Source organism: Dreissena polymorpha, chromosome 5 (genome assembly GCF_020536995.1).
Source record: "Dreissena polymorpha isolate Duluth1 chromosome 5, UMN_Dpol_1.0, whole genome shotgun sequence".
Classification (NCBI taxonomy): Eukaryota; Metazoa; Mollusca; class Bivalvia; order Myida; family Dreissenidae; genus Dreissena; species Dreissena polymorpha.
This window is the reverse complement of record NC_068359.1, coordinates 76,967,068-76,982,844: the sequence shown is the minus strand read 5'-3', so window position 1 is coordinate 76,982,844 and position 15,777 is coordinate 76,967,068. Positions and strand designations below refer to the sequence as shown.

Sequence of the window (15,777 nt, the reverse complement as noted above, 5' to 3'; positions counted from 1 at the left end):
GATAAAAACTTTTATATTTAGTCTTGATTATGTTAGTGGGTACATAATTAATGCACGTAAACTGGACTTGCCATGAACATCTGTCCATCTGTATGTACATCAAAACTGCTGATAATGGTGGAGGTATTGTTCCACATGATACAAAGATGTGAATGTGCAATATTTAGCATTAAGCTGACAATAAAAAATATTTCTCCCCATTTTCAACTTAGACACTCTGGTTAATAACGATTTTGTATGCACACTATTTGCCAAATAACATTTCTGAAACCACATGCAAATTGCTTTTGACAGTTTTTCACTGATTATCAGTAATTTTATGTATGAAGAACTCAAATTTTGTCCCAACTTCAATTATGTTCATATAAGATTGCTTGTAACTGTTGAGCTTAGATTCCGGTGGTGAAATATATATTTATCATTAAATTGTATATATATACTCAGCTTTGTAAGGATAAATATAAATTGACACAGAACAAGTTTCACTCTTTCCTAATACATTTTGCTTAAATAGGCTTTTTAATGCCAAAATGAAATTGTTTTGTTGAGTAACAGAAAGAAAAGGTAGCTAATTTGGAAACAAACTTTGAAAAAGCCTATTTAGGCGAAATATATCAGGAAAGAGAGAAGCTTGTTCTATGTCAGATTGTTTATAGTTGATGATAAAGTTAAACAGCAGTTGTAAATATACTATTGCAATGAGGTAGGGGTGTTTAATCCGTTCTATTTGGCAGTGTGTAATTGTTTTATTACGCCTATTGAAAGAGGCCTTAAACACAAATATGTTCACTCTAATAGACCAACACTTTTATTAAACGACTATAAACTTCAATAATCATCTTTGCCACATTCACTGATTGTGCATTGATAAACGTACTTTAAATTCATGTACTTAAGAGCTCTGTTTATAATTTGTATGCCCCCGGTAGGGTGGCATATAGCAGTTGAACTGTCCGTCAGTCTGTGCGTCCGTCTGAAAACTTGAACATTGGCTATCACTTTTGCAATATTGAAGATAGCAACTTGATATTTGGCATGCATGTGTATCTCATGAAGCTGCACATTTTTGGTGGTGAAAGGTCAAGGTCATGCTTCAAGGTCAAAAGTAAAAAATACAATCCAAGGGAAGTAATAAGCTTTAAAAGGGAGATAATTTCTAAAGCTGCCAAATGATATATTGCAATTTTATTTCAAAGCGGCGCAATAGGGGCATTATGTTTCTGACAAACACATCTCTTGTTAATTGAGTGTTTTATAATTTGGTTTATAATTTGAGTGCAGTTTTGCTAATTCCTGTGTGTATGTTTCAATTATTTTCTTCATAGACCCAGTAGCGGGCTACATGCTGATATCTGTTGGTATGTTTCAGCCTACCCAATATTCAACGTGTATATGATAGATGTAGTGACCGGCCACATGCTTTTTCACGGCCATCATCGCAAGGCTGTTGGACCGATCCATGTCGTACACTCAGAAAACTGGGTCGTGGTAGGTCCATAAAGTTGTGTGTTTCTTGAAGCCGTTTGTTTTTTTGTTAGGACCTTATCTTATATTCTTTGTCCTGTTTATATGGGCTGTGCTCAGTGAAAAGAGGATTTAATGCATGTGCTTTAAGTGTCATCCCAGATTAGCCTGTGAAGATTGCACTGGCTAATCAGGAAAATACTTTATGCAAATGCATTAAACCCCTTTTTCACAGAGCACAGCCCACATAATAGAGCCCTGCTCTGGGAAAATGGGGTTTATTATGCTCCCACCAAAACAAATTGGGGGGAGCATATAGTCGCCGCTTTGTCTGTCCGTGCGTGTGTCCGTCCGTCCGTGCACAATTTTTGTCCGGGCTATTTTTCAGCAATTAATGACCGGATTTGACTTAAACTTTATGAGAAGCTTCACTACCAAGAGGAGATGTGCATATTATCAGCTGGTTCTGGTCGGATGATTTTTCACAGAGTTATGGCCCTTTGAAATGTTCTATAAACTGTACATATAGTGCAGTTCTTGTCCCCCCAACTACTGACTGACATTCAATGAAGCTTTATGGGAGCTGAACTACCTTGAGGAGATGCGCATGTTATTTGTGGATTCTGGTTAGATGATTTATTTAGAGAGTTATGGCCCTTTGAAATTTTTAAGTTGCTAAACCATCCATTGTATTATTTTGTCCAAAGTTTTCCCCTCAAGACGTTTCCTTTTATCTGAATATATAGTGCAATATTGTGACAAAAAAAAACTTTGGAGAGCATCTCCCATATCCAACTGTTTCTTGTTCAATATGAATAAAGTATCATCCATAAAGATTCAGTGATCAGTAATTAACTTTCCTCCTTTTGTAATAAAGCCCTTTTATAGAAAGTCTCTCCTTAAAGCGAGATTATACGATTGTGTATATGTGTTAAATTGTAATTTATAAGTAAAATTTGTTACAATAACACAAAATAGGCAAGAAAAATTATACATTGAAGACGAGTTTCATCAAATGCAGCAAAGACAAATAAGCACCCCGGGCCTATTGTGACGAAGATATTTCGTACATATTTTCCTACAATAACTGAAACATTCGCATTTTCGACACTTGTTCTTCTTAACTTTTATTTTAATTTATATTAAAATATATGTTTAATAAGTTAATATAATATTAATTAATAAATATTAGACAAAATCATATAATCATGCTTTAAGAAAAATCCAGTTTCTGCAGAAAGTGTCATCCCTTATTAGCCTGCTGTTCAGACTGCACAGGCTGTTCTGGGACCACACTTTAGGCACATGCATTAAGCTACCACACTTTAGGCACATGCATTAAGCTACCACACTTTAGGCACATGCATTAAGCTACCACACTTTAGGATCATGCATTAAGCCACCACACTTAAGGCACATGCATTAAGCCACCACACTTAAGGCACATGCATTAAGCCACCACACTTAAGGCACATGCATTAAGCCACCACACTTTAGGCACATGCATTAAGCCACCACACTTTAGGCACATGCATTAAGCTACCACACTTTAGGCACATGCATTAAGCCACCACACTTAAGGCACATGCATTAAGCCACCACACTTAAGGCACATGCATTAAGCCACCACACTTTAGGCACATGCATTAAGCCACCACACTTTAGGCACATGCATTAAGCCACCACACTTTAGGCATGTGCATTAAGCCCCTTTAATGGAAAGTCTCACCTCAAGAAAATCCAGTTTTGGCAAAAAGTGTCGTCCCTTATTAGCCTGCTGTTCAGACTGCACAGGCTTTTCTGGGACCACACTCTAGGCACATGCATTAAGCTACCACACTTTAGGCACATGCATTAAGCCACCACACTTTAGGCACATGCATTAAGCCACCACACTTTAGGCACATGCATTAAGCCACCACACTTTAGGCACATGCATTAAGCCACCACACTTTAGGCACATGCATTAAGCTACCACACTTTAGGCACATGCATTAAGCCACCACACTTTAGGCACATGCATTAAGCCACCACACTTTAGGCACATGCATTAATCCACCACACTTTAGGCACATGCATTAAGCCACCACTCTTAAGGCACATGCATTAAGCCACCACACTTTAGGCACATGCATTAAGCCACCACACTTTAGGCACATGCATTAAGCCACCACACTTAAGGCACATGCATTAAGCCACCACACTTAAGGCACATGCATTAAGCCACCACACTTTAGGCACATGCATTAAGCCACCACACTTAAGGCACATGCATTAAGCCACCACACTTTAGGCACGTGCATTAAGCCACCACACTTTAGGCACGTGCATTAAGCCACCACACTTTAGGCACATGCATTAAGCTACCACACTTTAGGCACATGCATTAAGCCACCACACGTTAGGCACATGCATTAAGCCACCACACTTTAGGCACGTGCATTAAGCCACCACACTTTAGGCACGTGCATTAAGCCACCACACTTTAGGCACATGCATTAAGCCACCACACGTTAGGCACATGCATTAAGCCACCACACTTTAGGCACATGCATTAAGCCACCACACTTTAGGCACATGCATTAAGCCACCACACTTTAGGCACATGCATTAAGCCACCACACGTTAGGCACATGCATTAAGCCACCACACTTTAGGCACATGCATTAAGCCACCACACGTTAGGCACATGCATTAAGCCACCACACTTTAGGCACGTGCATTAAGCCACCACACTTTAGGCACGTGCATTAAGCCACCACACTTTAGGCACATGCATTAAGCCACCAAACTTTAGGCATGTGCATTAAGCTACCACACTTTAGGCACATGCATTAAGCCACCACACTTTAGGCACATGCATTAAGCCACCACACTTTAGGCACGTGCATTAAGCCACCACACTTTAGGCACGTGCATTAAGCCACCACACTTTAGGCACATGCATTAAGCCACCAAACTTTAGGCATGTGCATTAAGCCACCACACTTTAGGCACATGCATTAAGCCACCACACTTTAGGCATGTGCATTAAGCCACCACACTTTAGGCACATGCATTAAGCCACCACACTTTAGGCACATGCATTAAGCCACCACACTTTAGGCATGTGCATTAAGCCACCACACTTTAGGCACATGCATTAAGCCACCACACTTTAGGCACATGCATTAAGCCACCACACTTTAGGCATGTGCATTAAGCCACCACACTTAAGGCACATGCATTAAGCCACCACACTTTAGGCACATGCATTAAGCCACCACACTTTAGGCATGTGCATTAAGCCACCACACTTAAGGCACATGCATTAAGCCACCACACTTTAGGCACATGCATTAAGCCACCACACTTTAGGCACATGCATTAAGCCACCACACGTTAGGCACATGCATTAAGCCACCACACTTTAGGCACATGCATTAAGCCACCACACGTTAGGCACATGCATTAAGCCACCACACTTTAGGCACGTGCATTAAGCCACCACACTTTAGGCACGTGCATTAAGCCACCACACTTTAGGCACATGCATTAAGCCACCAAACTTTAGGCATGTGCATTAAGCTACCACACTTTAGGCACATGCATTAAGCCACCACACTTTAGGCACATGCATTAAGCCACCACACTTTAGGCACGTGCATTAAGCCACCACACTTTAGGCACGTGCATTAAGCCACCACACTTTAGGCACATGCATTAAGCCACCACACTTTAGGCATGTGCATTAAGCCACCACACTTAAGGCACATGCATTAAGCCACCACACTTTAGGCACATGCATTAAGCCACCACACTTTAGGCATGTGCATTAAGCCACCACACTTAAGGCACATGCATTAAGCCACCACACTTTAGGCACATGCATTAAGCCACCACACTTTAGGCACATGCATTAAGCCACCACACTTTAGGCACATGCATTAAGCCACCACACTTTAGGCATGTGCATTAAGCCACCACACTTTAGGCACGTGCATTAAGCCACCACACTTTAGGCACATGCATTAAGCCACCAAACTTTAGGCATGTGCATTAAGCTACCACACTTTAGGCACATGCATTAAGCCACCACACTTTAGGCACATGCATTAAGCCACCACACTTTAGGCACGTGCATTAAGCCACCACACTTTAGGCACGTGCATTAAGCCACCACACTTTAGGCACATGCATTAAGCCACCACACTTTAGGCATGTGCATTAAGCCACCACACTTAAGGCACATGCATTAAGCCACCACACTTTAGGCACATGCATTAAGCCACCACACGTTAGGCACATGCATTAAGCCACCACACTTTAGGCACGTGCATTAAGCCACCACACTTTAGGCACGTGCATTAAGCCACCACACTTTAGGCACATGCATTAAGCCACCAAACTTTAGGCATGTGCATTAAGCTACCACACTTTAGGCACATGCATTAAGCCACCACACTTTAGGCACATGCATTAAGCCACCACACTTTAGGCACGTGCATTAAGCCACCACACTTTAGGCACGTGCATTAAGCCACCACACTTTAGGCACATGCATTAAGCCACCACACTTTAGGCATGTGCATTAAGCCACCACACTTAAGGCACATGCATTAAGCCACCACACTTTAGGCACATGCATTAAGCCACCACACTTTAGGCATGTGCATTAAGCCACCACACTTAAGGCACATGCATTAAGCCACCACACTTTAGGCACATGCATTAAGCCACCACACTTTAGGCACATGCATTAAGCCACCACACTTTAGGCACATGCATTAAGCCACCACACTTTAGGCATGTGCATTAAGCCCCTTAAATGGAAAGTCTCTCCTCAAGAAAATCCAGTTTGGGCAGAAAGTGTCGTCCCTTATTAGCCTGCTGTTCAAACTGCACAGGCTGTTCTGGGACCACACTCTCCTGGCATGAAACTAAGCAAGTATGGTGTTGACTTATATATAAGGTAACCTACTCTATAACACATGAAAATGAAAGTATTTTAACACTTTTCATGCTGGGGAATTTGTCGTCTGCTAAAATGTTGTCTGCTAAATGTCTAAAATAAGCATTTCCTTCGATTTTTTCAAAGAATACTATCACAATAGCAAACAGTTTGGATCCTGATGAGACGCCACGTTTTGTGGCGTCTCAGCTGGATCCAAACTGTTTGCACAGGCCTTCAAAATTCGGTTCCCGCACTGAAAGAGTTAACACCTGTCTTAAAAGACCAATGTTTTAAATTTGTGCCCATTTTCAAAAGCAACTACATGTTTTTTTATCTATTACTAAATGTAAGGTGTTTTTGAAGTTTCGTATACATTTCATCATGTGCTCTGATTAACCAATTTTATGCCTTAGTAGTGACTAGAAAAAAGGCCTTGGCAAACAGCGTAGATCCAGATCTGCGCTGTTTGCTTTAGGGAATTTCTGTAAGAAATATTCTTAATATCGAAATAAATATGATAGACATCCCTATTTTGGGAAATAAGTTGATTCAATTTAGAAGGATGGGAGAGTGCACTAGGCATAAATGGGTTAATGTTCCATGTTTCAAGTACTTACTATCAGGGCCTTGGCTGGGTCCATACCATATTTAAGACAAAAATTAGAAACTATGGTTATTATTGTTTAAATAACGTTCTTATGTTTTTTTCATAATTAGGTGAAAAGATGTCATGTCATAAATAATTATGTACAATATATATATGTTGATTATATATTTAGATGTTATTTGTTGCCATTTCTTCTTAATAAATATAACATCTTTCAAAATTTGATTTATTTTGGTTCTTAACTTTACAGACCGTTACATGTACCTTAAAAAGCCATTTAAGTTTTGAGCCACTAGGCCTAGTACTTTGAGTTATTGTCCCTCTTTTCTTTAGTACGCCTACTACAACCAAGGGTTGTTTTCAAAGTTTTAACAAAACTAATAAAGTTAAAAAAAATATCTTGTCTTAATTATGTACAATATATATGTTGAATATATATTTAGATGTAATTGGGGCCTATTTCTTCTTCAGTACATCTACTACATACTTGCATCCACAATTTGCTAACTATCAAATGCTGAATTCTTTGTGTCCCATTTCCATTACTTACTGTCAATGCCTTGAGGTATGCCCTCTCCTATCTCCCCAGTATGCGTACTACAACCAGATCTTTGTGTCCCATTTCCACTACTTACTGTTATAGCCTTGAGGTATGCCCTCTCCTATCTCCCCAGTACGCGTACTACAACCAGAAGCAGCTGCGTCACGAGATGGCAGCCCTGGAGCTGTACGAAGGCAAGGAGCAGAGCAACATGACAGCCTTCAGCTCCCTGACGGCCCCTACGGAGCCTCTGGTTCTGCGCCAGGCGTATGTGTTTCCTCTGCCCATCTTCACCATGGCGACCAGTATCACTGAGAAGGGCATCACATCCAAGGACATTCTCAGTAGGGGAGCTTTTTATGTCCCCCACCACTATACTGGGGGACATATTGTTTTTGCCTTGTCTGTCTGTTGGTCTGTCTGTCTGTTGATTTGTTTGCTCCAACTTAAAAATTTTGCCATAACTTTTGCAATATTGAAGATAACAACTTCATATTTGGCATGCATGTGTATCTCATGGAGCTGCACATTTTGAGTGGTGAAAGTTCAAGGTCATTCTTCAAGGTCAAAGGTAAAAAAAAAAAAATCATAGCGGCGCAGAAAGGGACATAGTGTTTCCGACAAACACATTTCTTGTTTTTTTCAAGGACGGCATATAGTGATCGCACTGTCGGTCTGTCCGTCCCTCTGTATGTCCGTCGGTCTGTCCATCACACTTGGTGTTTAGGTTTCGCAAAAATACTCTTAACTTTCATGTTGCTTCAGATGTAACCTTTATATTAGGTATGCATGTGTATATTGTCAAGGCCTTTCCATACGTACACAAATTTTGACCCCTGTGACCTTGACCTTTAACTTAGGGTCCGCGTTTTGGTTTCGAAATCTGCATTTATGTTTCGAAAAATGCTCATAACTTCTTTCAAAGCGTTTATCAGGGGCATATGTCATCCTATGGAGACAGCTCTTGTTATTATTATTTTTTATTTTTTTTTGCCATTTCTTCAAAAAATGACTTTTTTTTAAATGCTGACAAATATGCATCAAATTGTTAGTAATCATTACACTTCTTTCAATATTGATGGAGTTGTTGCCATGAAAGAGAATTGTGATCCCAGTCTGGCATCATGTGTTATTCTTTGGGAGTTATCAGTTTTATACTTGTTACCGTTCTAAGAGGCTAGTATGGCTTCATATCTATAAAGTTTGGTCATGTTGTTTGTCTGGACATTATCTATGCCACGTGTGAATCTGGGTCAAATGGGGTCAAACACGAGTTCAAATTAACTAATTTGAGATGAAATTTTGTTACAACTTTAGAAGCCATATTAATGAGTCAATCTTGGTGAAAACTTGGTCAAAGCTCAAAGTTTGGGTCAAATCTTTGCAAACCTTTTTGCCACTTAACCCATTTATGCCTAGCGTCTAGAAAAAAGGGCCTTGGCAAAAAGCGTAGACCCAGATGAGACGCCGCATGATGCGGCATCTCATCAGGGTCTGCGCTGTTTGCTTTAAGGAATTTCTGTAAGAAATATTCTAAATATAGAAATAAATATACTAGACATCTCTAATTTTGGAAATAAATTGATCCAATTTATAATGATGGGAGAGTCCAATAGGCATAAATGGGTTGAAAAGCCATATTTTTAAGGTCATTTTGATAAATCTTTTGTAAATTGTTAATCTTGTCTATGAGTCGGTGAACTTCGACCCATTGTCATGTGGGATCAGAAACTAGGTCACCAGGTCAAATCTTAGAGAAAAAATTGTGTTTCTACTCTAGATGCCTTATTTGTGACCTTATTACTTTGAAATGTAGTCTGCACTGCAGTGAGTGTCAGAGTGAAAAGTATCTGAGAATTTGAATATCTGATTGTATTTATTTTTGTTCATGGCTTTTAATTGACGAAATAATTTTACACTTAGTAACAAAAAGCAAAAAGATTATATATCATATTGAATGATTTGAATTCCAGTTGCATTGAAGAATGGAGGCATTTTCTCCCTGCCCAAGGCTTTCATGGATCCCAGACGACCGCTGGTGCCCACACAGGAAACTCAGTGAGTGGTCTCCCTTTGATGAATCCCAATTGAATCTCAGCCCAGTCGCATTACTTTGTTGCCTGACAGGCTATTGTCAGTAACTAACATTAAAATGTGCACTTAGTGCATGTACTTGTAAAAAGCCTTTGTAATTTTAGCAGCGAAATAAGCAAGCAATTGCCATGTATTCTGAAGAAATCTATAAGAATTGTCCATTTTATATTCTCAACAAATGTCTATGTATTCTTAAAAGATTATCAAGAAATGTGGATATAATCTTAAGAAATGTTGATATGGTTTCAATAAATAAAAAAATGTGCATATATTCTTTAGAAATTCTAAAAAAAATGTGCATGTATTCTTTAGAAATACTAAAAAAAAATGTGCGTAGAGCAAAGTCGGGTAATGTCGACACCTTAAGAGTAAAATTTGATTTAGTCCTGATGTGTTCAAATTATCCTCCAAGTGCCCAAACTTAATGAAAAACACAGTTTTGACTTGTAGATATTTGCTAACGAGCGTTATTATCGATGACGGCATAACTCAAAACTTCAAGCGATTTAACTAAATGCGGCGGAGTGTAATTTGTACAGTAAGCGGCTAATTTTAACAGTTAGCGGCTAATTTCAACTCCGCCATAGGCGTCGTGCTAAAACGTTAACATTGGCCATAACTTTTTAAATATTGAAGATAGCACCTTGATATTTGGCATGCAAGTGTATCTCATGGAGCTGCACATTTTAAGCGGTAACATTTCAAGGTGAACATCATCCTTCAAGGTCAAGGGTCGAAAAAACAAAGTCATGGGAAGTAATAAGCTTTAAATGGACATAGTTATCTGACCTGCCCACGTATATATTTTTGTTAAATAAATCAAAGCGGCGCAGTAGGCGGAATTGTGTTTCTGACAAACACATTGTTGTGAAAGGTCAAGGTCATCCTTTACGGTCTACGGTAAAAAATACAATTTTAAGGGAAGTAATAAGCTTTAAAAAGGGAGAAAATTATTCAATATTGAATATAGCCACTTGATATATTTGGTATGCATGTGTATCTCATGGAGCTGCTCAATTGGAGTGGTCAATCACAGTCACGGTAGTTGCTTTTAATTATTTGCTACTAAAAATAGAGATTTGTTAGAGACAATTATTTTCAAGGGAAGTAATTTACAGTCAAACCTGAATTCAGCGGTCAGTCAAGGGAAATGATCAAAGTGACCGTTGTCCACAGGTGACCGTTGAATTCGGATCACAATTTTAAGAAGGTTGGTCAGTTGGTAGTATTACTACGTCGTTACCCCACCCAGTCGTTTGCATACAGTGTAAAACAAATGCTCATTGCATTAACAAAGCATAATAACAGCATTAACTTACGCGTGTACATTGAATAATAGAGGATAATATCTTTTAGATGTATTTAATTCCATATTGTTAAATTAAACAATGACTTTATCAACGCTGGTATAATTGTTTACTCATGCATCTCATTCATTCAGTAAATAAAGCTTGTCACGTTCCGTTGACCTCACGTGCGTAAAAGTCTAAATAGCGGAGTCGGTGTCATAAACCGATAGTACGGTGTAATTGTACCGTGCTAATTCAAATAAATAGCGGTCATTTAATTTAGCGATAATTACTTTCAACAAGTCATGAACTTTGACATATTTTCTTTTGAAGATACCCCCACAATTATCCCCGGAAAAGATACCTTCTCAACACCTTATAATTTGTTTACTCGCAGCGGGCCGCTTTTATAATATCATAGACAATTACGGCTTTCAGACGCTTTAAACGCAAAGTAGAGGGACAAATAATGTGCTTTGTTTTTAATTTTCGCGACTCGAGACGACTGACGCGTGACCGTTGATTTCAGGTCAAACATGAATTTCGGAGTGGAATATAGTGGCCGTTGACCGTTATGGTCAGGTGGCCGTTAAATTCAAGTGTAATATAGAGTGTTTTTCGTCGGGGGGATTCCAGACTGACCGTTGTCTGCAGGTGACCGGTAAATTCAGGTGGCCGTTAGGTCAGTTTCGACTGTATATAATTATAAATCTCATATTATATATTTCCTTACCAAGAATTGAAGTTCTTTCACAGTTACTGTACAGATTTATTATTTTGATAATTTATAACTCAAATGATTGATTTGTCAAAGTTTTTTTTTTTAAATGATATAAATATAATTTCTTTGATGTTCATCACATAAAATGTACCTATGGACTTAGATACAGTGATTTCTGACATGGTCATAATTAACTGTGAGACCCCCCCCCCTGGTTGGATTGGACAAAATTCAAGGGAAGTAATAAGCTTTAAAGGGAGATGATTTCTATACCTGCCAAATGATAAATAGCAATTTTATTTCAAAGCGGCGCAATAGGGGGCATTGTCATTAAATACCAGTGGACTTATGTCCATACATACACGATGAACTCTTGCTATGATCTCTTTGATAAACCACAGGCCTTGGTTGTCAGTGAGGTCTGACTTGGTCATTTTTGACTGTCTACAGACTCCCCCCCCCCCCAGTTGGATTGGACAAAATCCAAGGGAAGTAATAAAGCTTTAAAGGGAGATGATGTCTCTACCTGCCAAATGATAAATAGAAATTTTATTTCAAAGTGGCGCAGTAGGGGGCATTGTGTTTCTGACAAACACATCTCTTGTTGGGTCACTAGGTCATAGGTCCAGGTCACTGTGACCTCTAAAAAGAAAATTCTGACAAGCTTTCGCAGCCCAGCGTGGCACCCGTTATGCGATGCTCTTGTCAACAACTGTTCTTATCAGTTATTTACATTTTATCTCTCAATTAATAGAATATCATGGTGTCTTTTATGTCTAGTGTTTATTAGGTTGCGGTGGTTTAGTGGATGTGTTGTCCCCCTAGTGATCAGGAGAGTGTGTCTCAATAAGTCGTAGGCTTTCCATGCAATCGCGCTAAATAAATAGGATTATACTAAACTAATGTTAATTGCGAATCAGAGTATAATAAATAAATTGCAGTTATAGTTTGTATTCTGCTCCCACATGACTCAATATAAATTCATCTTAAAACGATATCATAGCAAAATTTATATGGAACGCAGCGACCAAAATATTTATTAAACTCACAATTATCCCACATTACTTACTGAATTGTTTAAAATATTGCCACATGTAATTGCAACAAATGACTTATACAAGCGCACAAATATACATGTGGCAAATGAGCCACGGTGGTTGTTTTTTCACCAATTGTCACATGCAAATTTGCATATGAATGGATATTGCACGATCTGCTCGGTTCGGATTTCACACAGGATGGCATCTGTTGTGCACGAGATGTGCCACTTTCTCGGGCATTTCGTGCATGCAACCAATTTGCTGGGATCACCTTCATCAGTATCACATCCGGGGCACTGAGCATCATATTTAAATTGTCGTCGCTCTCAACAAAGCGGACATCTCTTTCCGAGTCAGACAAAGAAGATGAGTCAGCAGGCCTTTTCCGCTGCGCATTGACAAGTTTCTTAAGACGCCTTGCCTCCTTTTTTTTTGCTTCTCTTCTTCGCAAATCTTACTTTTCCATTCTTTTTCCTCCTGTTTATTCTTCTTGCACTGCTCTCTTTCTTCTTTTCTCTTAGCGTCTTCTTGAGCAACTTTTTCAATCTCGCGTTTTTTCAGCATCTGCAATTCGGCTTGCCCGGAAAGCGCTTTTGGGAGCTTAATGCGTAGTCTTTTAACAGGGTTTTTGGGGGTCAGCTCTGGCACTCAAAGAAGAGCAAATGACTTGGATACCTGATGTTCCCGGTCAGTTTGTACAACCCTAACGGATCCCTCATTCTGTTGTTGGCTTTGGTTGGGAAGCGTATGTGAAGCACTTGTCACAGCTTTAACAGTACCGGATAAAGAGGCGGAACTTTTCATCAGAGTCTTGGCGCTTGTATTGGAAGCGCCCACAGGCTGGTCACCATTTTCTAAAGGAGAGCTGCAGTGCTTCTCTTTTGAAGAGCCTTCGTTACCGCACGAACCGACAGATACATGTATTTCTTTGTATTTAAGTGACTCGCGATTAATGTACTAATTGCCGAAAATATCAAAGACAAGTTTGGGGCTTTCATCAACTCATTAAGGAAATTAAAGGGGCCTTTTCACAGATTTTGGCATTTTTTAACTTATTCATTAAATGCTTTATATTGATAATTGTAAACATTGGATCGTAAAAGCTCCAGTAAAAAATCAAGAATAAAATTAAAAAAAGGAAAAGAACATTGCCCGGAGCAGCTGGTTTTGAACCAGTGACCCCTGGAGTCCTGCCAGAGTCATGAAGTAAAAACGCTTTAGCCTACTGAGCTATTCCGCCGTGTACACATACTTGACGTATTTTATACCTTATATAAGCAATCTTCGTAGTTTCACAAAATTTAACGACAAAAACAGAACTCTCCAAATTATTCAATCGTTTCGCGTTGCAACGCTTTATAATTTTTAGGTTTTAAAATCGTCAAAAGATGCATATAATGGCTATATTAGACCATGGTAAATGTTCAGTATTACTGTTTCCTCACAAATATCATAACTAAAACAAAAATTTGCGAATCTGAAACAACTTTTTTCAATTTTGTCAATTAATCAAAGCGTGAAAAGATCCCTTTAACGGTTTCATATCAATAACGATGCCCTAAATACAAACATTTTGATAGTCATTCCCTTCTTAAATTTCTCCGTGATAAGATGTGCATAGATTATAGAAAAGTAAATTGTCAGTTCAGGTTTACCATCATGGCTTCCAAGCGTAAGTTCTTGACGTTGGAAGAACGTGTTAAGGTCATTCGTTTGTAAGGTAAAGGACACAGTTGTAGACAAGTGGCTAGTGATCTTGGTGGAAAAAACTAAAATCCAGAACATTCTGATTTACATGTACATATACATGTATGTCAATAGATATTTATTATACATGTATATGATCTATGAATAATAATAAGGGAATGGAAATAATAAATATAAAATCAAAACTGTGTTCAATCCTTTATTTCATTATAAATGCATAAGTATTAAAACATTAAAACAATAGAGCACATACATAGATAAGGTACCTGTTGAAAAACTACTAGCATATTTTGCAAAGTTTCAATCGACCCTGGGAATAAAGTCCACCTGTGAACAAAGACCACAACAACCAAATCCCTTGAGTGGTCTTTATTAACAGGTTAGACTGTATTTTTTTTTGTAGTACATAGAATGAATTGAATTATAAACAAAGTGTATAGGAGGTTTTGGGGATTTCGATAATGACGTCAAGTTTGCGCATGCTCCAATTTTGGCCGTCGACACTGTGGCCATTCTGCAATTGTTTGCGTTTGATGAATCGCATCGTGATAAGGTTTCAATCATATTCGCGACCCTTTTTAAGAACAACCAAATACTCAGAAATTGAAATTCTTTCAGATTTAATAGAATCCAATGAATGAACGAAAATAAGGACGAAAACAAACAACAAATTGATTGATTTTATGTAATCAACATAAAAAAACTGATTTGAACCTATATGTCTGTAAAAACTTACCTTGTTACAGATTAACTAAATCCTCTTGATACATGTAAATGTTTTATTTAATTGTTCACACCAATGTTGACACTCTTTGTTTCAGCATTTTTAACCACCCAGTGTTTAATTACCCCTTTGTTCATCACAAACCGATTACATGTATCTCAATATGATCGGATACTGTCCAGACAATTACTAAGAAAACAGGGTGTCATAAACCCAGGGACCTATACTTGTATGTCTCTGTATGGGGTCATAAACCGCAGGTGTCTGGTCATTAAACACGATTTATGATACCTCCATGTCATCTCTTGGCATGTAAAACCAAAAACTTAACAGTTGCTTTAATAAAATATTTGAACAAATTTTAAAAAATAGACGTACATTTGTCCGAAATGGATGAACAAGAACTATTAAGTATATATATATATATATTAGCCAGTTTAAACCAGAGACCTACGTCTCTGTTTAAACATAACAAAAAAGTGTTAAACAATAACAATACATTAAAAATATTGCAGAAATTTACTGCTACACAATTAACGTATTTAACGGGAACCTGCAAATATAACGTCTAAATATCGTGCGTTACTGCAATGTTCGAAAAATCATCGTGAAAACAAGCAATCGCGTTATGATCATAATATGGATATAAAACACTTG

General features: G+C 38.5%; 1 protein-coding gene across 3 annotated transcripts in view; it reads left to right on the top strand.

The window, feature by feature from the left end:
• LOC127881156 (ER membrane protein complex subunit 1-like) overlaps positions 1–15,777 on the top strand; it is a 67,116-nt gene that overhangs the window by 38,728 nt on the left and 12,611 nt on the right. For all 3 annotated transcript variants that reach the window (XM_052428835.1, XM_052428834.1, XM_052428836.1), the window contains 3 exons: positions 1,370–1,488; positions 7,679–7,889; positions 9,519–9,603. In XM_052428835.1, coding sequence (XP_052284795.1) covers positions 1,370–1,488; positions 7,679–7,889; positions 9,519–9,603 — 415 coding nt within the window. The remainder of the gene's footprint in view (positions 1–1,369; positions 1,489–7,678; positions 7,890–9,518; positions 9,604–15,777) is intronic.